Source organism: Anopheles moucheti, chromosome 3 (assembly GCF_943734755.1).
Source record: "Anopheles moucheti chromosome 3, idAnoMoucSN_F20_07, whole genome shotgun sequence".
Classification (NCBI taxonomy): domain Eukaryota; kingdom Metazoa; phylum Arthropoda; class Insecta; order Diptera; family Culicidae; genus Anopheles; species Anopheles moucheti.
The window spans coordinates 80,006,665-80,024,017 of NC_069141.1; the positions used below are offsets into that span (position 1 = coordinate 80,006,665).

Genomic DNA, 17,353 nt, shown 5'->3' on the forward strand with positions numbered 1-17,353 from the left:
ATTTATACATGACTGTCCTTCGATTTGAAAACACAGAAACTGGAGGCGAGATTGGAAACGCTTGGTGAGACGGAGGAAGCAACCCACCTCAAAAATATCAACGAGCACGCCAACGTAAGTGGTACTGAAAGAATTGTTTCACTGCAAAATATATTAATCGGTTCGTCTTTTCTTTTAGGCAATGCTTGATAACATAAAACATTCGATAGTGCTTCTACAGATCGCCAAGGTAAGCTCGGTTCCTTTTTTCCCGGTAAACGCAAAACCGCACAAAACTAAACGATTCGCAATTCGCTTCCGCAGAACACCGCAAACCCGATCAACGGCATCTACCAGGGTCCTATATGCAGTAAGTCCGAAACGGAAACTGAACCCAGCGAGTCCGGTAGGTTTTGTGTGCGAACAATCGGCTAGACTCTGGGTACTTGCTGCCACCGAATTTTAACTCCCAAATCTTTCGTACCTTTTCGCACGCTCAGGTCTGGCCGTTGGTGTGCTGTCGTCTTCGCTACCGACCGACATCGAGGTTGCCGACGAATGCAGAGAAAATTCGCGGCGTGTCAACATTGCACATGCTTCTATCAGCGGTATGTATGTTAGGTCAACAGCTGTTTGTTTTCGTTTGCCAGGCAGAACCGTATGAGCACTATGACCACTGCCAAACTTCAACTCACCGAAAGTGTTTTCGAGCGTCGAACGTTTTTGACGTGCGGTTCAACCAAAGTTTAATGAACAGGGAAAAAGTTCCGGTGGCATTAAAATATCAAATTAGGGCGACAAATCGTAAACCCAAATTAGCTGCAAAAGAGGTAAAAACAGATTGAAGGAAAAACGTAGTCGTTATAGTAATTGTTATGCGTTGAATAATGGTAGGGTATTGGGCAGAGTTGTACGAATCGAGGAGTTCTACACCGTTCCGTAAAGGGAACTCACTGGGAAGACGCTTATCACATCATCAACCGCTGTTACTAATCGATACGGTCCCAATCGATCGACCATTTCCACCCTTTTGCTTGATCACACGCACGAACGTTTCTTTCTTTTCTGCTTACGATTTTGCAATACATTCTACTATTCGTTTTCGTTCGTTCGGGTAATTAGCATGCTTAGTTGCGCAACCTTCGAGACAAGCCGCATACATGTAACCGTCACTGTGGACTGTTATGTTTTGTAGCAAAAACTTTTGCACTTTACACTTCATCCCAATGACGGACGACCACACACCACCGCATAAACCGTCCAGGAGCAACCTGCACCATATCAGATTCGAAAGGCTTGGCATGGAAGAAAAAACCTATTTTTTCAACACAAAGCTCCGAAAAGCCCCGGTGGCCGGTTTTATGAACCCCTCGGCATTCCACACACCGTTTTTACTATCAGCGTGCTAGGGAAGCATGTCATGTTCCATCCGTCTTTTTACACCAACAAAAAAGCACACTCAACAAAACGAAACCCTGACACATGTACACGTCTAGAAGTATGAATGTTGTTAGACTGTTAGTCTGTTTTTTTTTTTCGCCGTACCATATCAGTTTTTCCGTACAGCAGGCGTACCGAGAGCAGCAGCTACAACAAACCCCAAACCGTATCCTTCACTCTCCCGTGTTCCGTATACGCGAGCTGGTTCCATATGCGACCGGTTCCGGTTCCGGGCATAGGCATGTGTAATGCGGTACTAAACGTCAGAAAAATGCCGCACGGTAACCGATCCCTCTCGAAGCCCGACACGTCTGGAGGTTGCCATTGGGTTGAACATTTCGCGTGTCCTCCCGCTGACGTTGTTGGCCGCGCGTTCTCTCGCTCGCGCGCTGGTTTCGCTCGCGAACGGTGGAAGACTCTCGCTTCCTTAACGTTTGCCACGCTGCCTAGTGGAGTGCGTAAGTTCACCCCAAAATCACGTGGATATCGATTTATTTTAGCCAGTATTCCAGCGTAACACTGCAGAATACTGTACCGCGAACATTGGCCCGGAGAGAACCTCCGTAACAGTGAGAGGCATGCGAGCGAACAACAAAGATGGGCAATGATATTTTTTATACCACTCCACATTCGGCCGAAAAGAAAGCCGACGGTAGGCGTGAGAGTTTCGAGAGTTGGATGCGATTTTCTCCGAACAGCGCACTCTGCTGCTGGGTATCCGCGCGGGGGGATTACATGCGACCGCCAATTAATGGCAGTGCTGCTGGTAGTACTGTATCCTGTTCCGGCGCGTACGGACACCTCGTGCCACCAACGGCGCCGAAAAATCAACAAAGAAGTAGCTGATCGTACTTTAATCTCCCGCCAACTCCACATCCACCCCGTGTCGATAGCAGGAGGGAAAGTTTGATCCTTTCGTAAGTCATCGTTCGGGCAGCAGGCACCGAATAATGTCACCAGCAGCGTTGATGAAGCAGGTTAACGAAAGTTTCGACCGAAAGAATTGCTCATTCTGAAACGTCCGGTACCGGTACGGTGCATGAGAGTGTCCCAGATGAGAGTGGATGCGGACATTGTCGAAAAGGAATCGCGGCAAGGAAAGAGGGATGCTTCTTAGGAACGGAGAGATCTTTGCTCGTGCGTTACTGAAACTGTTGTGACCGTCTCCCGTAGCTGGCTGGTTTCGTAGGGTAGTGTGTAGACAGGCTTTTGTTTGCCTAGCGCCCAATGTGCTGATGGACCTGGTCGTCGAGTGTTTCGAAATAGAAATTAAAATACGCCCGTAAGACAACGAAAATCCTTCCCTCTCGATCCCCCAAAAGCTCAGGACGAACGCTGTAGTTGTAGACGTGTTGGCAAACGAAACTGGTGCTTGCGACTTTGCGTCTTGTGTGGTGTGCGACCCGTTGGGACGAGCGCGTAAAAGTTGGAGTGCACATGTATACTGCTGTGCGGCTTTCTGGCGGCGCTGGTCATAGTGTTACTGCTGGTTCTCGCGCGGCATGTATTGGCGGTGAAGCGCAACCGGCGGCGACGGAGGCGCAGGCGACATCCGAGCATCGTCATGATAACCGAACCGATCCATACCTTCTCCACAGTGCCGGAAACGTCCTACTCGAGTTCGGAGGGCGAGGACGACTTCTTCGATGCGAACGATTCTCCGTTTTCCTCTAGTCAATTAACCACACCGACAAGGTAAGTAGTCGCCTGCTATTGGGCATGTTTCTTTAACTTCCAAGGGAATGCTATATTTAACGGACGAGTGTTCACCGGCTTTTAGCCCGCTGAAGGTGGGCAGAGATCTCCAAGGCTTTAACACCCTTGACCCGGGACCATGTTGGTGGTAGTGGTTATATCCACATTGCGCCAACTTTCCTGTCAGTCTGCGGAATGGATGTATCCCTTCAGCATCACAAACACGTGTTTCACTCACTCTCTCACTCTCTCTCTTTTACGCTGTTTCTCTCTGTGTCTCTCGACTTCCACCTCGTGCTACTCAAATGGGAATTATAATCAAATGGAAATTTCAACCGACACCACACTCTGTGATGGATCTAGAGGTGGTTAGCCAAAGTCTGATTCTGTCATCATTAGAACCAATTCTACGGAATAAACTTTCCGACAGTGGTGTACCTGGAACCGAGTTCCGTGTGGGGTTAACCAGAAGCTTGTGAAACTGAGTGAATGTAGGGTGCACAAACAGACATAGGAACATAAGAATTTCCAGTCTCGGTGCGCCACTGGTCGTACCATTCCCGGGGAGCAAGATTTAATTATAAAGATGGTTTATTATTAATGAGTCATTTGATCCGGGGTACAAAGTTAATTTGGCTTGGGAACAGTATACGATCGCTTTGCGTGTAACGCGTGCAGTAATGTAACTGAGTGAAAGCGCTGTAAAGAATTTCGCCCTTTCTAATACAATTATATTTATTGTTTATTCGCCAAAGTGCTTGTCCCAATGAAGCACTACATGCCGCTGTGTACGTAGCACGTTGATTGCCCGTATTCTTTGACACCAATTAATAAACACCATTATTGGTTCAGATGGTACCATTTTCCCGGCCAATCAATTTTCGTCGATAATTTCATTCTCCCCTCAAAAACCCATTTGGGCTGAGGAGGTATCCCACTAATCGTCACCCGAATCGGCTATCGATTTGTGAAATTGGTAAAACCCTCAACGTATGATTGTGTTTATGCACTCTGCGTACGCCGCAAGCCCCATTATTCAGCTCGGTGCTCGGTGGCATCGGTTGCCGTCAGCGGGTGATCTCATCGATTTATTAATTGCCGAATGCAAAATGCATCATCGGCCAGGCATGGCGAGTGGCCTCGTTTCCTGGTTGGTTATGGACAAATAACATAGAATCAATGCAATTAAGGCATTTCTGAAATGGATCCCGTACAATTGCAAGTCATTCGATTTTGTTTGACGTATCACTTATATCGTTTCGTTGATAAATGGAAAACAAACATTTTCAGCGTGTAAAATATATTACAGGCTTTTTATTGTGAATCGAAAACATAGAAAAGGTGTTCCCCAACATTCATACTATACATTAGAATAGTTAGGAATTTTATTTATTTTAAGTTTTTTTTCGTGTTTCTTTCTCATTGCTTAGGTGTTTGTTAATCTTTGCTTACAATTTTTAAATTATGTTGTAACTAATTTCAATTAAAATAGAATTGTTTTTGCTATTTTACTTAACATTTAAAAACTTTTTTTTTTATTATCGTTAGAACGGCCAGGCCGTATATCTTAACATTTAAAAACTTGAAACTGTTAGAATTAAGTAGCATGTACTTTGATTTGCAATTGTTTAAATTTGTTTTGTTCTTAATTCAATTTCAAATGCTTCAAACTGTCTAATTTTTATCATTTCCCTGTTTCTTACCTTATGTTTCATAGTTAATCAATAATGTTACATCAGTTATACATTCCTTACTTCCTTCTTTTCTTACTTTTTTAAAATCATTCTTAACAATCTTATATCTTTTCGTTGCACTTTGTTACATTTTATTTTTTATTTATGTTTGAGTTTGAGTCGTTTCATTTTGTTTAAAAGAAATTCTCTCCCCCATATGCGAATGTTGCAAATTGTTTCGAATATTAGTTTTACATTCGATTGCGTGAAGTACAAATATTTTCATAACACGCAAATCGTGCATGCGTATCTTTAAAACAAAATCCGCACAGTGCACGTGTGTACGATGCCACAACAACAATGATGGTAAAATCCGCGTAAATAAGCGTAAAGAGAGTAGACATTTCAAGCACTCACTCACACACAGTGTATGGCATAAATTATTCATCCAATTCTTTCATAAGAAGGGGGACAAAAATAAGAGGAAACATTTTCTCCTCACACACACACACACACACACACACACACACCAGTAAAAAGATACATAACGCACTTTTTAAACATCACGAAAAGTGATTTAATAGCATGTTTTGGATGAAGAGATTTGTTTATTTGAATCTTTAATCTTCGTACTTCGCACAGGGAAACAAACAACAACAGCTTGATAAGAGTCCCAAAACCGGAAGAATTGATCGTAGATTGAAATGGGACCCCATATTGCACATTTCCACGGGGTGGTGTGTGGCATAGCAGGGGCGCGCAAGGTTTTACATTTTTGTTTTGTTTTTTGCAACAACGAAGCGAACAAAACGAGAATTTGAAGGTATATTGCATCTTCGCACAAACTGCGGCAAACCGGGAATGCAGAATTCGCGTGACGTTGGTCCACTTTTGCTCCCCATTTTCCTCACCGAGCGATTAGGTAGGTGGTGGAGGGTGGAGGATGGGGGGGGGGACACGTGGGGACAGAAGAAGCTCCCCCCCGCCTCACACGTGTGAAAGTGAGCGAAATCTGGGAGAGTGCGAGCGAACGCCGGTCGGCGTCACACTGTCGAACGCTCTCTCACACGTAGGAAAAGGGAGAACGAATCCGATTCTAACCCGATCCGGCACCCGGGGTCGGCCGATGTGCTTTCGGGCCCGTGCGTGGCACGGTTGCATTTCGACTGTCCCGTCCCGAATGTATTTGCGTGCCAGTCAGACGATCGGCAGAAGCTTGGCCTCGTGCTTCGCTTGCTTCCACGTGCGCCGGGTTTAAGGAAGTACACAAAGGGAACAGAGTGGTGTGTCCAAAGGAGGGACACACAGGTCCCCCCCATACGCGCGCGCACGCAAACGACAAAGATTCGACCAAAAAAAAAACGAGGGAACTAAGGATCAACCCCCTCTGCATAACGCACCCGTCCGTTTGGGGTGGACACCCTTCCATTTTGGGGAATGTCTGGTAGAACTGTATCCCTTTCGTGTTGTGCATTGCGTGCCAGTGAAAAGGATAGTCTGGGGGAGTGTGTGTGTGTGCGTGCCTGCCTGTCCGGCATTTGAAAAGTGAACTTCCTTGCCAATCGATGTCTTCCAGTTGGGGATCATGCCCAAGTCCTCCGTGTCTGTGTGTGTGCGATATAGTTTAACGGTGTACGTGGGAAAGTGCAATTGTGGCAAAGTAAATATTTGTAAATAATTAAAACTAACAACAACAACAAAGGCACCAAAAAGGGGAGGTGATTCAAGTGAGGGAGAACGCAGCAAATGTAATCGCAACATCGAAAGACCGAGTAACGAGACTCGGTGCTTCGACTTGCAACGAAATGTGCCATGAGTTGAGTTGGTGGGGCGTTTCGTCAGCCGTGTGATGAAAAGTGTCGCACAGATTGCACCCAGAACAGGCCACGTCAAATGCCTTACTGCCTTACAAACACTATTCTGGTTGGTGGCTATTGCTTCAACCACCCCATCATCATTATCGGTTCATCACCCCCAAAAATGCCAATTCGACGCTAAAGCCAATTCGGTGCCCTCAATCAATGCCGAGAAAATTCTCCAACAAAAGTGCAGCGATGGTTCCGCAAAGATTCTTATCGATTCCCAGCACCACTTAGTGGTGGTTGGCGTTAAAGCGCATTTCCCCACAATCACATGCCCATCGGTCGGGCCGGGGGCGGCCAGCTTTCTTGTGGTGCGGTGTGTGTGAACCATTCAATGAACTTGGAACACTCCCCACTTGGCATTGGTGGTAAGGGGCGCCTGAATCAGCGAGGCGTTACAAAGTCATTAGAAAGTGCTTAAAAATTTAACAACAAACTTCGCGCCACGGCCAAGAAGGGCCGTTTTCCGCACGACCTGCAGTCAGCCCCAGAAGCAAACAAATTCTTCCAACTCGCGGGAACGGGAACGGAACACAGACCGGAAAACTCGATTTTGTGTGTTTGCTTTGTGTACGGTTTGGTGGCCAATTGGAGGGACCCCCCCAACGCCTGACGAAAGATGAGACGATGATAATAAAGTTCCAAACGCCTTTTCACTCACGGACACACGACCAAGCGGCGGCGAAGGGATGGTGGATATCGGCCCCCCCATACACACGGAGCCGTAGTCACAGGACGGCCATTGTTGGGAAAAATCGAAACGAAGCAACCAAAATGTGATCTGTGAAAATCTAAAGCAATATTATAATATAAGAACGCGCTCGCCGTACGTGTGTGTGTGTGTGTTTGCATCGGAGAAGACAAGAGCAAATCATTTGTAAACGAAACCAACCGAAAGGAAACAAAAAAATCGTGGTGGAAAAACACATTTTCCACCCAACATCCGCTGGCATCCGCAACACTAGTGTAGTGTGGTGTGTGTGTGTGTCCCCACCAAGTTGGTGTGGTTGTTGTTTAGTGGTGAAGCAAACGTTGTGGAAAAACTAGAGAAAAAGAGATAGAGAGAGAGAAATAGAGAGAGCAGAAACGAACAGCACCAAGCATCATGTTTAAATCGTTAGCAGAACGGTTTTCCTTTCGGCGCACCAGCTCAGTGGCCACAGATAGGTAAATGTTATTGGTGTACACACACACACAAAGCCATCCCCCATTTTGGCGTGAGGAAAAACGGGTTAAACGGGAAAAATGGATGGAAAATGTCATGATAGTTTTCACCCACCCAACCCTCTCTCTGTCTGTCTCTTTATATACATCTTCTGCTCCCTTGTTTGGTGTTTGGTAGGTTTGTCGACTTTTTTGTGTGTGTTTTTCAACTTAATTTTAGGGAATTTTCTTCTTCTGACAACCTTTACAGCTGAAAAAAACAAAAACCGCATAAGGCATTTATTTTTCTCACCTGCATAGGAAAGGGTGGCCTTTTTCATTTTGCCAGAAAGATGCTCTAGAATTATTATCCTACATTGTCAGCTGCTTGAAGTGTAGTGCGTTAGTATGCAATTTTCCCGACAGGGCATCTCTCCTGCTCTCGTCTACTACCAACGGCTAGTGGCGTGTGGCTGCAAACGGAGACGATGACGACAGTGTGACGCCATAAACTAGTGCTCCCTTGCTTGCTTGCTGCAGACTGACTGGCCCAAAAAGCCCTCCCGCTTGGAGGCACTTGTGGCCAAATTTCCCCTTCCCTGGTAGTTTGCCATTCGGGGAGAAGATGAAATACGGGCAGCCTCCATCTCCATTGGACGTGTGGGGCACACAAATGCATTACCCGTCAGCCGCGGTCAGGTTGTGTGTATATATTTATAGTTTGCTCCCGATGATGTTCTGTTACCTCCTCCATGCTGCTGTCGCGTTGTGTTGTGTCTTGTGGCCCCACGTTTACGATTAAGATATTAAGAACGTTTTTGCCCACCCATATTCCGACACACCAATACACACCGTTGGTACGCTTTATGTTTACTTTATGCTTACCCACCCAGCCCAGCCCGGGGTTTGTGTTAATCGGGTCGGGTCGGATCGTCGCGGTGGTCGTGGAGCGATTTTACGACAATCTTTCGCGTACATTTTTCAACGTCAACGGTTTTCCCGGATGGTTCGAGGAGCGGTTTTCCTTTTTTTTTGCTTGCTGTTGTTGCTGTGATTTTATTACTCAGCCATGTTTCTCGTACGTAGTTTCGCAGCACGGGGGGAAATTGATGATCACTTTTCGCGTGTGTCACAGTGAGCGTGAAGCGAGTGGCTGTCGTTGAGCTCATCATCTTGAGGCGGTGTGTCTGTTGAAAACGGTCATTGTCAACATTGTCGACCATAAGTGTATGCACTGAAAGTGCAATTTATCCGATCTGTTGCAGTGCCTTTAGAAAAAAACGGTTCCTTTGGCTATCAATATTTATCACACAGAACAGCGATGGGGTTTTTATTTCTGGGTTAGATCCCATAATGGGATGCCTTGTTAAATTCTTGATTGGATACTTCTTAAAAGGAATATTGATCTTTTTTAATATTTTTAGCCAATATTATGTGAAAACAGAATAGTCGATAGACGCCTGAAAGTATGCAATCATCATGCTTTCAACTCTCATTACGGAGATTGCATACACTCAGGCGCATAGTTGGCGATTGTGATCGGTTTTCAAAATTATTTTAAAAATAGTTAAATTATCAGCATTAATCGAGTACTTAGAAAACATGATTCATTTATTTAATCTTTACTACAGATTTTCGTTTCATTATTATTAAAAATGCCTCTATGCACTAAATGGATTCTTATTTGAAGAATAATCATTTTGTCCATCACTGGAGGTATTTGGGGTTATATTGGCGATATTGTTTAAATTATCCACACAAGCGTTATATTTCCTACAAACAAATTATGGAAGATTTGTTTGCTAAGTTGCTACCACAAATCGTTCGCAATTGATGATCGTGTCATCGTTGCAATTCGTTTGAATTTGACGATGTTGAATACATTCTCTCGTATCGAAATATAGGTAATACACTACAGCAAGCTACAGACTTGCTTGAAACTTAGTCTTACAAACTCCTAGAAATGTCAATAGGAAACCTTGAGCTTTTAAGGACATACTCTGCACTCAAACTCCACTATCGTCATACCGAAATAGATGACAATCCTCAGGAAATTGTGGTATAAAATGTCTGGTAGCAGTACGGGTATCACGCTACGTTGCCACAAACAGAACGAAAACTACAAATTCTTGAGATGTCCGATAAACAAATTTATTGAACCAACATCGTCTGGTCTGCGTCGAAAGTTTGCGTTTCCACTGCTTTACTCACCAATCCGCCAGACAGGATGTTGTCTTTTCCAAAATGTAAACTTGCTAGTTATGTTGGCATTCGTTCCAACGTTGACTTTTTGTCTTGCGTCCTACAACATAATATCGTGAAAGTGATTGTTTGACAGATACGGTGGTCCAATATAGAGATTCTTATAAGTTATCTACGTCATTCGTTCAAGTTATTTCATCGTAAGAATATCCTTATGAAATCTTTACACTTTTTGAGGATGGAATGATTTTATGTTCTTAATACTTCAGACACAAATTCTACTAGAATCAGTATGTTTATCGATCTAATGTTATCTGCTGTTAGTGCAGAAATACACAAACAAAATGCTTTCTATCGTCTCTAAAATTGTTGACATGTTCAGTTGCCTGCAGATATATATGACACGATTCGCTTTCGTGCCTACAATTCGTGTCCTTACAGCCATTGTTGCTAATAGTAATTTTTATATTCCTCGTTCCTCGACGTACTAGTACCTCCATTGTCCCAACCCTCAAAAAGGCAAAAAAAAAAATACGAAGGTATAAAAGTAATTCCTCCGCAAGCAAAACCCCGGTGCGGTGTTTCTTTGCCACCAACCTGACAGTTACCTACCGTACCACTAATCACGCTCAACAAGGAGCAAGATGGTAGGTTATCGATTTACGCTTTACTTCCCTGTTTCTGCAGGTACATTACCCAAATTCGTACACTGCGTGCAGAATGGTAGCATAAACTTCACTTCACTCTCCGCCGTCGGAAACGCGGGGCAATGTCATTCGTTTTGCAAACCCGTACACACGTACACACGACCGAGAGAACCACCTTCCTTCCGGTTTGCGTTCCTTTTTCTGACCTTTTTCTTTTTATCGGCGAAACGTTTGTGTTTGTTCTTTTGTTGCACACTCGCAGCTGGCTTCCGTTACGAAACCGCGTTAGGATGGTCATTTTTCTTTCCCGATTTTGTTTCCTTCATGGTTTGTGATTTCTTTTTCGGCATGGTACGGTACGGTACGTACTGCTTTCATTTTGTTCCCCGAGCATACGTAACTCTCGGCGGACCAAGAGCCAGCATACCCGGTGACCTCCTAAATCCACCGTCGCTTTGGCGAATGGAGCTGAGTTCACCAAAAACAAAAAAGGCGCACACAATTTCGCTGGGATTTCCTATTTGTTTTGCGCATTATGTATTTTCTCCCATTTATCGTCGAATCAGAACCGGCACAGGCAGGCCCGCGGTGAAGAACCCACGTTTCACCGGAGCAATGCAGATTGAAATTTATTTATTTGCGCTCCTCCTCGTCGGCTTGCGCCGTGGGTCCCGTGTGGCTGATGTTTTACCCAAAATATTCGCCAAAGGCTTTTCCGTGACCCCCCGTCCTCTTGTATGGTGAATGGGCAGAACGATGTTTATGTGCCGATCTTGGTCAATTATTGATGCTCACGAGTGGCAGATAAATACGAGCGGATTATAATTTATTGCCCGAATGATTGGCAATTCATACGCTACGGGTGCGCTGATGTGTGTGGCAAAGGATCATCCTACGGTGAAGAGCCTTTAATGTGTGCCATGCAACAACTGCTGGGAGAAAATTCATTGAATAATATGAATAATATGAGCTATTTATATATTTACATACTTATCTATTTATATATTTATATTTAAAGACGTATTTTGTACCCAAACGTGATTTGTACTATTTAAAGCCAACTGTTTTATGCTGGAAAGGACTCTCAAATGTTCAGGACGATCTAAATAAGAAGGCGCGCGACAAGTTGTACATACAAATACAAGACAACATGCTGTTGATAAGGAAAATGTTGTTGAGCTGTACAAGAAGATACTGATGCTCACTATCTAATGAGACTAACCATTTACTATGTACCTTAACCTCGTGAAAGCTCTTGCATAATATAAGAGATTGGCTGGCGATCTCCTATGATAGCCTTGATTCCTATCCATACAGTGGCGCATAGTTATTATGATGATGGGATAATAGTTTAGGTGGTTTGATTTGGCCGAACTTTTGCAATCACCTAGCACTCGATCGATAGTTGGATAGGCTCCAAGAAGAGAATTGATGGTCTGTGGAGAAAACCTTAAGATTTATGGCACACTGTTCGTTACATCATATTTGTATTTTCTTTTCCAAAAAAAAAACACATTTATTTTATAAAAATCTTACATTCTTTCCCTTTGCACTCTTTTCATTCCACTCCAACAGCAACACTCGAACGCTTTCCGAGCACACTGCCCGCTTGTCGGTGGAGGAACACTATGCATCGGCCGAGGACAGCACGAGCATTTCGCTGAAGAAGCAGGAAAGTCTCGTCGGTTCCAACACCACGTCCATATCAGCCGGCCAGAGCGTCCCACTCGTCAGTACCGGTAGCGACGGTGTACCCCGACCCGGGTTACACGATCCACTGCCGCTTGCATCCGGTGTGCCTCGCAAATCGTACGACTCGAAAGCACTACCGATACGCACCGATGGCAGCCTCGACTACGATGCCTTGTACGAAGACGAATCCGACAACGATCTGTCGATGGAGTCGCACGGTTCGGTCGTGACGCATCTGCTCTCCCAGGTGAAGATCGGCATGGATCTGACGAAGGTGGTCCTGCCGACGTTTATCCTCGAGCGGCGATCCCTGCTGGAGATGTACGCCGACTACTTTGCCCATCCGGATCTGTTTCTGCGGATAGCGGATCTAAAGGAGCCGCGCGAACGGATGGTACAGGTCGTCCGGTGGTACCTCAGTGCGTACCATGCCGGGCGCAAGAGCTCCGTCGCGAAGAAACCGTACAATCCGATCCTGGGCGAAATATTCCAGTGCCACTGGGACATTCCGGAGCTGCGTAAGTGTTTGTTTCCGCTGTGCTGAATCTGTTGCCCTACAGTGTTTCGATTTTTCGTCATAGCAACGGGTGACGAGACGTCAAACGTGGAGGTACAAGACGGACCGGTGCCCTGGTGCCGCAGGGACCAACTAACCTTTATCGCCGAGCAGGTCTCGCATCATCCGCCAAGTAAGAAGCTGCGCCGTGCGAAGAGTTTAGGGAGGGAAAAGCCTCTGCAGAGCAATTGGTAATTGGTGTGGCGTATTCTCCTCCCTTTACAGTATCAGCGTTCTATGCTGAACATCACAACAAGAAGATCAGCTTTTCCGCGCACGTGTGGACAAAGTCAAAGTTTCTTGGCCTTTCGATAGGTGTGCACAACATTGGTCAGGGTACGGTGACGCTGTGTGATCTCAACGAGGAATACATCGTCACCTTTCCTAATGGTTATGGACGGTAAGGGACAAATTGATGAAATGTTGATGCCTAATTTTATTCAACTGGTTTAGTGTAGGTACAACCTGCACTAAACTGCCTAATTATTCTTGAAGTTCTTAAATTTGTACACAAACACTTAAACGGCATGTCTTCCTTTCAGATCCATCCTAACGATACCGTGGATCGAACTCGGTGGTACGATAACCATCACCAGTCCACAAACGGGCTATCGAGCGGATATAGACTTCATCACGAAACCATTCTACGGTGGCAAAAAGAATCGAATACAGGGCGAGGTAAGAAATCCTAACCTACGATGTGTTAGAGCCACCTTTAAGCATTTCTTTTTGTTCCCACAGATCTACGGACCGAACGACAAGAAGTCCTTCATCAGCATTAGCGGGGAATGGAGCGGCCTAATGGAGTACAAATTCAACGATGGCAGTAAACCCTCCAAGTTTGAAACGTTCGTCGACGTGAATAGCATACCGATCTACAAGAAGAAGGTCCGTCCGGTGGGCGAACAGGATGAGAATGAATCACGCAAAGTTTGGCGTGAGGTGACGGCCGGTTTGAAGTAAGTGTCCTCTGTCGCACTGTTTGTAACATACTGCGCTTAACCGTGAGCATACTGATACCTCTTCTCCCGCACAGGATGAACGACATCGAAAAGGCAACGAATGCAAAGTTTCAGGTGGAACAGAAGCAACGCGAAGAAGCCAAAGAGCGAAAGGAAACGTTCGGTGAATGGGAAACGAAGGTAAGCGTGTGTGTTTCTGTTTGATTCCGATGTGTGGCATAGGACTGCCAGGGATTGTGGATACATTGTAAGATCCGCTCTGTACGGCTATCCAATTATGATCACCTTTGTATATGTATGCATATGTATAGGCTTACGCATTAATTACACTTTTTCTCTGTCCTTTTCTTTGCAGTACTTCAAGGGTATCGGTGAATCGTGGATATACACCACGCCACTATTACATAGGTTAACGCTGGAAAAACGGGATAGCAAAAGATAGCAATCGAACGAACATAACACCACCAACAATGGTAGCACTAGCACGTAAGCAGATACTTTGGATATAGCAGATATATCTATATACATATACTATACAATATACATATTATATACAACACCTAGAACACACGCAACAACATTAAAAAAAAACAAAATGTTAAAAGAAGCAGTTGAAGAAGAAAGACGAACGTGTGAAGTGGTAGGTAATGCGCAACCATTCACTTTCATTTACTAATCGCTGCCAGTAAAATACGGTTTTTGTTTAACAGCTGCAGCAGAAGAAGCTACAATTTAGGTTAGGTAAGATAGATTGTTTGTTCTGTTAGGAGAAAGTTAGCCGAAAGGATTCTTTAGCGAAGCATACACAATGTACACGTCCTATTAAACGTGGAGAGTGAAGTGGCATTTCTCATCAGTATCTCAATTTGTGTGTTGAGTGTGTGGAGAAATGAACACACTACCACACAGTGTTGTTTCTCGTCTTCTTTAGTAGTAATCATTTAACTTCATCAGATTTATGTTTTCTGTGTCTCGTTACGTTTATATTGCATGTTTGATTCATCCTTTAGCAGTATTGCATTTTCAATCTGTGTTTTTGTTTGTTTGTTCCTGGTTTTGGGGTTTATATTTTCCTTTTTTTTCCACGACCCGCTCTCCTTATTACTCCTCATTGCAGCACAATGCACTTGTAGCAAAGAATGAATTGGACGCGGTCGCAGTGTCACGGAAAGCGCTAGTAAACCCTATAATAGTGATGTTGAAATTCTCAGTTTTAGTCTAATGTTGTTATAGCAAACTTAATGGTAGAAGAAGAAAAATGAAAGATAAAGAGAAAAACATTTAAAGGAAAAAGATGTAAAGAAAAACAAAAAACAAATGTGATATGCACAAAAGTAACATAGCAAGAATCTTTCACAGTAAACACAATTATACTTCTATTGCATGCACACTCCTCCATGGGCAGGTGAAAACGAAAGCGAACCATGCACTTCTCCTGGTGCTGCTAGATAACCGGAGGACTAGACAAAGACGATATGAAGTATAGAAGGACTTGTTTATGATGGCAAACTATTACCCCCCCCATGCTCAGAAATAACATTATTCTGTCCGAATTCGTGAACGGAAACGAAAATAACGCAGAAAGTTATCAAAGTTATCATTAAAACTAACCGAACGGTGTAACGTTCTAAAAGTAAACAAAACAAAACAAAAAAAACACCGACACACTTAAAAATATATTGAAAACGTTGCAAACATTTTCTAAGATCTGATCCAGAGACAACAACACGATGGAAGGGTGAATAGTGTAAAAAAGAAATCGTGCATGTTAACAATGAACAATATTTTCTACATACTGTTTAAAAAAGAGCTACTGTTAAAAGGATGAAAGACGAGAACAAAAATGAACAAAATTGGGAAAACAATTGCAACAAAACGCAAATTATGTTTTAGTTTTGCGGTGTTTCTGTTGGGATGATAACTAAAATGCACACAGTAACAATAAAAAAAGTGACACACACTAGCGCATGTTACGGAAATGCGTGAACATAAACAAAAGAAACTGACACTGTTAAAATCGTGCGTAGAGCAGATATTAAATTATATCTTATACACACATACTAATAATATGTACAACATACACACATACACATGCATACACGAGCCTAAACTTTGATTTTGTTCACTTTGCCTAACTCGTAACGAAGCGGGGCGGAATCGTGAACCACAATACACGAAGCAAAACAGTAAAACAACACTAATCTATATGAAATGAATCTTACCAGACACAAACGAAAACAAAAACTAATGCGCTTGTTTATATAGAAAAAGACGAATAAAAGTATAGTAAGAGCAGGTAGTTACACGAAACAGGTTTACAGAATACATGGAAACAATTAAAACAGGAAGCGAAGCGAAGGGATTAGAAGACACAAATGAAAAAGCTAAAGCCACAAATGGGTACACAAAATGCTAACAGAGTAGTTCTAAAGTAAAGCAGTTATATAGAAAACAAAATACGGCATCAGTTACAAAACAGCAGCTAGAGCAAACACACCAATTGAACATATTCTTCCGGCAAAACAAAGAAAACAAATCCTTCATGTCCCTCCCCTACCTTCCCTGTAGGGCTAACCCAGTTTCCCTTAAACATCTCTTAACAAGCAAAACACCCCCGAGGGTGGTATGCACACTGTTAAAGTTTAGAACTGCATTCTGTAGAGTATTACCATTAAACAAAAAAAAGAAAACAAACCCCTATATCAAAGCATTGTTCGCGGGATCATACATGATTGACTAAACTATTCTAATTCTACGTAGCTAACCGTAACCCGGAAAACTGCAAACTGAAGATGTGTCAATGAACGGCGTAAAAGTATGGAGAAGAAAACGAAGGTGAACGAAAGCGAACGGCAAAGCAAAGATGGCATCGATTGCAATAAACACCCAAGTGCGTGCAAAAGCAAAATGCAAAAATTAATGTAAGCAAACCAAAACACACACACAACGTTATTAAAAAAAACAAACAAACCCCCGAACAACACTACTATCAAGCAGAAGGCAGATATATATATATGTAGCTACAGAGCAAACCATGCAACAGAAACGTTTCAAACAGCAATGCATACAACGCAGTTACAGCATGTTAACGCGCCAAGGTGTCAAAAGGGAAAACAGAAGAAGAAGAAACCACATAACCACACATGGAAGAAGAAAACACAGAGCAACAACACATCCTCACATACGCATACTTTTAAAATGAAAACTTTATACACTTCCTTCCCCCCTGGTTAATAATGGAAATAAAAATTCCTCCACGAATGCCAGAATAAACTAACCGATGGTGATGGTTGATGTTCTCTTATGTTTCGTACTTCGTTATATGTTGTTATAGTGTTGTTTGTTTTTGTCTCTCTTGGTTTGATGTGTTCATTTATTTATTGATCTCTTGTTTTATTTTTTTCCGACTTTATAGCAATTTCTTTGTAGCTATTTTATAGCACCATTGCTCGCACATCCATAAGTGACCGTAAAGCGCTTCGACTGATTTGTGAGTATTTTT

At 43.5% G+C, this 17,353-nt stretch overlaps 1 protein-coding gene across 2 annotated transcripts in view; it reads left to right on the plus strand.

Moving 5' to 3' along the window:
• LOC128305114 (oxysterol-binding protein-related protein 9) overlaps nt 1-17,341 on the plus strand; it is a 40,425-nt gene extending 23,084 nt beyond the window's left edge. The window contains exons 4-16 of one of the 2 annotated variants that reach the window (XM_053042417.1): nt 37-114; nt 179-229; nt 304-385; nt 480-587; nt 3,018-3,114; nt 12,217-12,851; nt 12,915-13,022; nt 13,115-13,289; nt 13,432-13,567; nt 13,631-13,848; nt 13,926-14,031; nt 14,207-14,337; nt 17,267-17,341. In XM_053042417.1, the coding sequence (XP_052898377.1) occupies nt 37-114; nt 179-229; nt 304-385; nt 480-587; nt 3,018-3,114; nt 12,217-12,851; nt 12,915-13,022; nt 13,115-13,289; nt 13,432-13,567; nt 13,631-13,848; nt 13,926-14,031; nt 14,207-14,293 (1,881 nt within the window). In that variant the 3' untranslated portion in view covers nt 14,294-14,337; nt 17,267-17,341. Of the gene's footprint in view, nt 1-36; nt 115-178; nt 230-303; nt 386-479; nt 588-3,017; nt 3,115-12,216; nt 12,852-12,914; nt 13,023-13,114; nt 13,290-13,431; nt 13,568-13,630; nt 13,849-13,925; nt 14,032-14,206; nt 16,867-17,266 lie in introns of those variants that run through there. The other variant, XM_053042416.1, reaches the window with a different exon arrangement.
• Nucleotides 17,342-17,353: the final 12 nt, after the last annotated feature.